This window comes from Bos indicus x Bos taurus, chromosome 17, assembly GCF_003369695.1.
Source record: "Bos indicus x Bos taurus breed Angus x Brahman F1 hybrid chromosome 17, Bos_hybrid_MaternalHap_v2.0, whole genome shotgun sequence".
In the NCBI taxonomy this organism is placed as follows: Eukaryota; Metazoa; Chordata; class Mammalia; order Artiodactyla; family Bovidae; genus Bos; species Bos indicus x Bos taurus.
Window position 1 is genome coordinate 58218935 of NC_040092.1, and position 8775 is coordinate 58227709.

Consider the following 8775-nt stretch of genomic DNA (forward strand, 5'->3'; position numbering starts at 1 on the left):
ACCCCCCCCCCCCACTTTTGGGTTTCTGTGAAGTCAAAACTATTTTCATTAATATATCAAGATGTCATTTGCTTTTCCACTCTCCTTCTCTCATGAGTGTACACTGAAGTTTTCCAGAGGTGGCTAATATTGGGTGATACCGTTGTGACAGCTAAATAGAGTATGCTTTTGTGTATGCTTGTGTTTAATTTTTTTTCTATTACTTGTAACATGGTGAATATCAATAAATAACACCCTATAAACAAAAGTTCCTTGGGGTTCTCAATTTTTTAAGAGTGTGAAAGGTTCATGAGGCTAGAAATTTCTGAGAACTACTGATCTGGAAACTATGATAGTTTCTTGTGAGGATTATTTAATAAAGATTCATTTAAATATATATGTGGAAATAAAAAGAATGTACACAGTTACAAACCTGTGTTGATGTGTTCATATTTTATATGTATGAACAAGTTTTTTTAAAAATAGGAATTCTTAAATCTTTTTAAAGCTGTGACTTTCTATTTATCCCCCATATCACTAGCAATACTTTTTTTTCTTTTTCTTTTGCTCTGCACAAGGCTATTAAATGCCCAGAAACATCCCTTTATGGGGAGATATGAGTTCAATCCCTGAGTTGGGAAGATCCCTTGGAGGAGGGCATGGCAACCCACTCCAGTATTCTTGCCCTAGAGAATCCCATGGACAGAGGAGCCACAGTCCAGAGGGTCGCAAAGAGTCGGACATGGCTGAAGCGAAGCACAGCATCCCTTTACAGAAGCAGACTTGCAGATGTGGAGAATAAACCAGTGGTTACCGCAGGGTAGGGGATAGCAACAGGGAAAGGGGAGTAGGAGGTTCAAACTACTGGGTGTAGCATAGGCTCAAGAATGTGTTGTACAACATGGAGAATATAGCCAATATTTTGTAATAACTATAAATGGAAAGTAACCTTTCAAAGTTTTTTTTTAATATGTTTTTTTTTAATATCTGTTTACAAATAGCTATAAATACTAGATGTGTGTTTGAACATCTGCAATAAAGTGTACTGTAATAAATATGTGTAGTAAATGGTTACAAGCTTCAATACTTCCGGGAAGAGTATGCCCTCTCTCTTATTCTTGCTGTGGAAGCGAGCTGAGAAACCTGGGTCAGGCTGTGTGTTTGTGACGACCCTCTCTGCCGTCAGCTCCTCCAGGTTCCCCCTGTCTCCCCGGCCGGATTCTGTGCACAGCACAACTTCAAGCAGCGACTCGCATGACAGTGAAGAGAATTACGTTCCCATGAACCCCAACCTATCCAGTGAAGACTCCGTAAGTAGCGTCTTCTCCTAACATCTCTCTTCCTCAGCAGCCCTTCTGAGTCGTTCGCGCTCAACCTTTCTTCCAGTTCATACATGTTACCCATCCACCTTTCTTTATTTACTTCAGGAAAAAGGACAACTTTTTTTTTTTTTTGCTCTGTAATATATTTTAATTAATTCCATACTAGAGAATGAGGAATTTGAATAAGAAGTTAAGGAGAGTTTTAAAAATGCTTTTGAAAAGCAGATCATAAAGTCTAAAACCAATATAGAGTCAGAGTGTAATACTACATCTATAAAGTAGATATAAGTTAGATAAAAATGATAAGTTTTTCAGTTATATTTCTTTTCATATGTACTTGATGTTTGAAACCATTCAAGAAAATGCTTTATACTGGAAGCATTTTATAACGCATTTCTCCAGACTCACATCAGGGTGCTCAGGGTGCTTTATGTATTCATTTACACAAAGGTCTAAAATCAAGCATTCATGAAATGAACCCTTAATGTTCATTAAGGGTTGAAAATTAAGTTATGAAATTCACTGAATTAAGCACCTGAAATTCAAGTTATGGTACATCATTTCTAAAGACATATATATTGTGTGTAACAGTAACAAAAATATGTTTAATATTTGTATATATTTTTTTCAAGAATTTTAGAAAAACAAAGCACTACTATGTTTTACTTTTTTTTGGCCATGACACAGGGCATGCGGGGTCTTAGTTCCCTGACTAAGGAACCAAACGCTTGCTCCCTGCAGTGGAAGTGCAGTCTTAACCACTGGACCACCAGGGAAGTCCCAAATATTTTTTTTTTTCCTTTATTTCACAGAACACTTCACAATAACTCCTAGAATCTTAGGGTTTTTCTAAACTCTTTTGGGAAAACACTGTGTTAAAAACTAGAAGGCAGACACAGGCTGTTCCCGGCTGAGATTAGAGAGCAAACAGACTTTTTTGTCGGCACATAGATTTTAACAATACTTAAGGATGAAAAAAATTCCAGTTCTATTAATTATTAGACTATATTTTAACTAGCAATCCTGAGAACTTCAGTTTAGGGACACCTTACTTAGATTAAATGTGCACGTCACATGAACTCAAGGGTTCTGTTCATAGCCTGCAACGCTGTGAATAATTCTGTATGTTTTCAGTTAGGGAAATTCCAGGTATGAGCTCTGTCGTTGCATTTGAATACAAAATTTCACATACTCCCACACGCAGTCCAGCTTGGTTTTTTATATGAGCATGAGATATGGAGTCATTTAGAGAAAACAATTTCAGTTTTTCATGAATCAGATAAAGGCAGGGTTGGGGGGAAGAGTAGCTATTTATACTAACTGAGCAGTAATATTTGCTTGCATTTTTTGTGCCCTGCATGTTACTGCCAGTGCTTTTTTAATGTTTTCTTGGCAGTAGTTGATGGATTTGGTTTAAAAACCTCCTCCTGCATTTAGGTCCATCACATGCAGTAATGCAGATTGTCTACTGCATACACCTGCCGTGCGCAGTATGTAGTAGATACAGCAAAGCACACACACACACTGCATTCGAGTACATGCAACCCAGACCGTGGCCTGCGCCCTAGGCTGTGGGTCCTGGGGCAGAACTTTGTTGCCCCAGAAAGGAGCACCTTTTCCTGATTCATAAAAACGTTTCACACAGGCTGTCAGCAGCTCCGTTTATACGTGAGTGAATAAACGCAGAGTTTTCCTAGCAATCATCCTTTCCCTAAATCACGTTTTACTCTGTTTAACCCAAAAGAAATGGAGTAGCAGTATGAAAGAATCAACAGAAGCGGATTTATGCAGCTTTCCAATTGTGTTGTTCATTCAAACAAGTATAAAATTGTCAAGTCGATTACATCGTTATGGTTTTCTCCAAAAGTATGAGCTAACGTGTGAACAATAGTATCTATGTGGTAGAGGGTACAAGGTGAAAGCCCCTAGTAAGCACGTAGCGTCACCTAGGAGAAGTCAGGAACCTTCTTAGTTAAGATTAAAAGCAGCAAGGTCTGGGAACAAATCATTTATTGGAGCATGTTTGAAGACTGTCATAATCAGAGTAGAGGGTGTATGCAGGGATATAAATTCACATCATCCTTTCCTTTTTATTTAGCATTGATCGTCATGTTCCTAATAACCTATTTCTTTTCTTCACTTTTCTGCCTCAGGCTTTTTTGTTCTGGTTCTTCACTGCTTCCTCTGCCTTCCTTTTTTCTTTTTCTTTTCTTAGACAGTAGTCCTTCTATTGTACAGCCTCTGTTAGGGACAGAAAGATGTGGCTAAGAGAAGACGGAAACAACTGGTAAAAATTCCAGACGGTTGAAAAATAGTCTTTGCCAATAGACTCAGTATTCATAGCGTTTAGTTACCATATTTTAGCATGAAAGCCTTTAAATGTAGAACTTTAAGAGAAAAGTTTAATTTAAGAAGATGTGAGCTTAGGTCCTTTCCACCATCTTGGTCAATCCCTAAAAACAAACAAAAAAATTAATCAGAAAACATGGACTATAAGGATCCTATAGTTAAAGAATGTAATTGAGTTCAGATAGTATTGAGGTAGAACTATTCCAACTAACTATAGCTTGACGTCCCAGTCTTAGTCGGAACCAAGTTTTACTCTTCAAATTATTTTTAGCTCGCTTACCTAAGCTTTTTTTTTTTTTTGGTTGTTGTTGTTCTTACAATGTATTTTTGGCTGCACTGGGCCCTCGCTCTGCATGTGGGCTCTCTAGTTGCCGTGCATGGGCTTCTCATTGTGGCGGCTTCTCTTATTGTGCAGCATGGGCTTCAGCTACACGGCTCGGTAGCTGCAACACCTGGGCTTAATTGCCCCAGAGCATTGTGGAATCCTCCCAGACCAGGGATCAAACCCATGTCCCCTGCATTGGCAGGCAAACTCCCAACCACCGGACCACCAGGGAAGTCCCAAAGCTATGTTTTAATCAATTTTTAAAATATTACTTATCAAAAAAATAAATAAATAAAATATTACTTATCTTTCCCCATCCTAAAATACTATTTTCTGTGGAGACATTTCTTCAAGCTATATTCTCCTAAAATTAATATTTAGGCTTATATAGATGGCAGACAAGGTAAAGAGCAGTATGTCTCATGAATGTTTGACCGTTCACTTTACTGTATTGTACTTTCAGAATCTTTTTGGCAGTAATAGTCTTGATGGAGGAAACAGCCCGATGATCAAGCCCAAAGGAGACAAACAAGTGGAATACCTAGATCTAGATTTAGATTCTGGGAAATCCACACCACCACGTAAGGTAAGTGAAACCTCTTTCTATAAATGTACTTAGCTCATGTATGAAACCTGAAGATCTGTCTCCTTTGAGGGAATTCTATTAATATGTTTAATTTAAGTTTAGAAAACTCTATTACTTAATGCCTTTTTATAAATCACAAACAACAGTTATGCAGATTAATTTATTTTTTCATGTCTAATGGCATGGAAGTTACATATTTTATACTGTCTTAGGGATTATCATTAAAATGTTTGCTTAAAAAATTCTGAAGTTCCACAGTTAATCATGGTCTTCACTCTTTCCAATGTTAGTTTACCCAAATTACTCCCTTACTGACTTTGTCCAAAAGTTTTAAGCTTTTGTTGGTGTTGTTATACTCACAAATTAGATATTATTATTAGTTGTATTCTTATGATATCATGGAGGAGGAAATGGCAACCCATTCCAGTATCCTTACCTGGAGAATTCCATGAACAGGGGAGCCTGGGGGGCTGCAGTCCATGGGGTCGCAGAGAGTCGGACATAGCGACTAACACACACACACACATTCTTATTATACAGACACTGTTTATTTACACTTTCCTGCATTAGCAGCACAGAGTCTGAGCCACTGGATCACGAGGGAAGTCCCTAATTCTTAAATATAAGAATTCTAAAATTAGTGGAAAAGCAGAGTACAGTTAGGATAGTGATCGCATCATTAAGTTGCAGTCGTTTGTGTTATTTTTTGGTGAACCAGTAGAATTTCAGAAGTTATTCACAGCGTGCATATGCTCATGTTTTAAGACTGGAGTTCACGCAGAAGCACACCTTCTGCGGGAACTTATGGGATTTTTTTCCTTTGCTTTTTAGCAAAAGAGCAGCGGCTCAGGCAGCAGCGTAGCCGACGAGAGAGTGGACTATGTGGTGGTTGACCAACAGAAGACCCTCGCTCTGAAAAGCACCCGGGAAGCCTGGACCGATGGGAGGCAATCCACAGAATCCGAAACACCAGCCAAGAATGTGAAATGAAAAGACTGCTTTAACGTGTCTGAACGAAAGAGGACTGAACTGTAAAGAGAAATCCTGCTTGACCCGAGATAACTTGACCCTTCTACTCTAGGTAGATCCTCAACTAAGTAGAGTCAGAGTCGGAGGACCTTTCAGGCTTCATCAAGCTGTCAAGACTGTAAATGGTGCTTTGTGGTATCGGAACAATTCATCACATGTAAATAATGTGGGAAAATACTATTGTTTGGTTCCCAGAGAAACATTTGTTCTGTAGTTAACACACTTGTAGTATTACTGTATTTATGCACTTTTTCATCTGAAGCGTTGGTTTGGGTATTCCCAAATGGACCTTAACACGATTCTTTTGGGAGTTCTTGTTTTTTCCTCAAGAACGATGCTGAGTAAACTAAGCTACTTTCCCATTGAGAAATCACTCTCTGACCTGCAGGATAACAACGTGGCATGAGAAGCACGTTCGCAGTCTGCCATTCTACCTGAAACTTCACGGGGTGATCGTTAGCTTAAAATACAAAGTGGAGTTGGACTCATCATTCACTGCCTTTCAAAGTGCTGAACATCGTGTCCATACTGGCGTCAGGACTTAGTTCCCTGGTTCGTGGACATTTAGTTTTCAATGGTGGAACCTTGTTATAGTTTGTTAATTACAGTGTTTTGGGTTCATTCAGTGAAGATTCTGCCGGGTGGGATCTTACACCTTGAAAAGAGTGAATAATGACACTATCAAGTAAGCGTGTAAATCACTGATGGCATGCGGTGAGGATGTGCTCTCACACTTGTTACCATGTATTAAAATTTACGCTATTTGCAAAGTGTAGATTATACAGCTAATCAGGTACGTACCAGGCACTGATGTGCTAATACACTGATCAGGTTTATACAACGAGCTTTAGTTGTGTTCTTGTTAATCCTCTAATGTTGTTGGTTTCCAGTTTGGAATTAATGACACAGTTGATATTCACTGTTAGTTATAGCAACATACTGTGACTTTTAATTAGACAGTCATGCAGATTTATTGCTCTAAGAATGAAATTCTGTCTTTTGACACCATAGTGCCCTTTCTATGGTTTTTAAAAAAACTTTACTTAATATTCTTCTTGGCCTTATCCTATTTAAATCCCTATGCAATTAATGTTTTATATCTGCGTTGTTTTTTTAAATAGATGTTATATAAGTGATTCTCATATGTAGCACCTATTGCTTTTCCAGTAAAAAAAAAAATTAACGATTTTGTACTGTGATTTATATTCACTGTCCCAATTCAAGAAATAGTGGAGCCTTGCTATAATGTGAAATCTTATAGCCATGGACTTCTTCCAACTAGATTTCTGAAACCACCAGAGGTATCGTATGATTCTTTCTCACCTATAACATGGTCCTGTGACATGGATATCAAGATCACACATTATATATAGTGAGGCTATAATTTATCTGTCTTGGCTTTGCAATGTAATTTAGAAAGCAGATATAGTTGTTGGTTTGATTGGGTTTTAAGTACGTTACATACAATCTGTTATGTACTGATTTGAGACTTACTAACAGTTTTTGGAGGGGGCATAGAGATCGGAGAGCCTACAGCTGAGTCATGTTCCCCCATCCCACTTCAGACCTCTAACTGTTGCCTGAGAACACAGATGTGCCCTGATTTCTGGCCCCTTGGCCACTGTCCTGTGCCTGACTTATGTAATGGGTTTATGTCCCCTCCATGAACTAAAAAATCGTTCATAACAAGATGAATTGTAGACGAATAACATTTGATGCTTTTAAATGTTTGCTTATTTTTAAACAGAAACTAAACCCAGAACTGAATTTTGAGGTGGGTTTTTAAATAAAAAAGATTGTTTGAGTTTGGTGTGTGCAAGTTGTTTTATAATGAAACCACAAAATAAAGGAAAAAATCATTGAAATGTTCCTGAGCTATCAAAACACACAACACAGTTTTTAGTGTGAGGGTACTTACTTGTGTTGCATGGAGGATAAGCATATTTTGAGATTTAGAACATAACAATAGATATGTGACTAATTCACAGTTAGAAATATTGTTTTAAATGTGACCTATCAGAAAAGCTTAAGGCAATTATGAATATTTTAGTGGAATTTCTCAATATTTTACAAGTTATCATTTTTGAAGACCCACAACACTAATTTGTAGAAATTTTCCCATTAAGCTGAGTAATTTAAGAATTAAAATGTATTAGGCAGTTTGTTAAAGTAATTCACATTAAACACTGGATTAACAAATTAAATGGAAAGACAGTCTCTTACAGAGCTGCTGCTGCTGCTGCTAAGTTGCTTCAGTCGTGTCCGACTCTGTGCGACCCCACAGACGGAAGCTCACCAGGCTCCCCTGTCCCTGGGATTCTCCAGGCAAGAACACTGGAGTGGGTTACCATTTCCTTCTCCAATGCATGAAAGTGAAAAGTGAAAGGGAAGTCGCTCAATTGTGTCCGACTCTTATCTCCCAAACATTTTTTAGTGCTAGAATCTTTTTTAAGTAAACTTTGTATAAGCCCAATACATAAAGCCTGAAAAGTCCATTTAATCAGTGTAACCATATCTTGAGTCCACATTTGTCTACTTGTCTTAGTCCGTTACTAAGAATCTAACATTGATTTCTAAGTAACACAAATGTGAAGTTGAGATTATAGTTGGTGAAGCCTCAGCTGCCAGTCTGTTTCTTTGCCTTGTTATTTGAGTACTATCAAGAGAATTTTGATTCATGCAAATGTAGGTAAGTAAAATAATAGGGTTTAAACACACATTACAGGAGATTCTTTAACTAGAGAGAGTTATAGTCGTATTCCCAGTTTATACATAAAGTAAATTATCCTGGTAGTAGAAATTTATACATAAGTGGTCTCCAGTGTGATAGAATTTTTAGTAAGTTTTTAAACTATGCACTTTTATAAAAACAAAATTTGAATCAAACATTTTTAATACCTATATGTGTATACACATATATATGTAAATACACATATGCGAGCATGCTCAAGTTGTGTCTGACTCATTGCAAGTCCATGGACTGTAGCCCCGCCAGACTCCTCTGTCCATAGAATTTTCCAGGCAGGAATACTGGAGTGGGTTGCCATTTCCTTCTCCAGGGGATCTACCTGACGCAGGGATCAAGCCCATGTCTCTTGTGCCTCCTGCATTAAAGGCAAATTCTTTACCATTAAACCATTGGGAAAACAGACCCCTTAATATCCTTAATCACCTACAAGAAGCCG

At 37.8% G+C, this 8775-nt stretch overlaps 1 protein-coding gene across 10 annotated transcripts in view; it reads left to right on the plus strand.

The window, feature by feature from the left end:
- GAB1 (GRB2 associated binding protein 1) overlaps window positions 1-7394 on the plus strand; it is a 128015-nt gene extending 120621 nt beyond the window's left edge. For 6 of the 10 annotated variants that reach the window (XM_027567419.1, XM_027567424.1, XM_027567422.1 and 3 more), the window contains 3 exons: window positions 1166-1289; window positions 4439-4561; window positions 5393-7296. In XM_027567419.1, coding sequence (XP_027423220.1) covers window positions 1166-1289; window positions 4439-4561; window positions 5393-5551 — 406 coding nt within the window. In that variant the 3' untranslated portion in view covers window positions 5552-7296. Of the gene's footprint in view, window positions 1-1165; window positions 1290-4438; window positions 4562-5392 lie in introns of all 10 variants that reach the window. The other 4 variants (XM_027567421.1, XM_027567418.1, XM_027567420.1 and 1 more) reach the window with 2 other exon arrangements.
- The last annotated feature ends 1381 nt before the right edge of the window (window positions 7395-8775 follow it).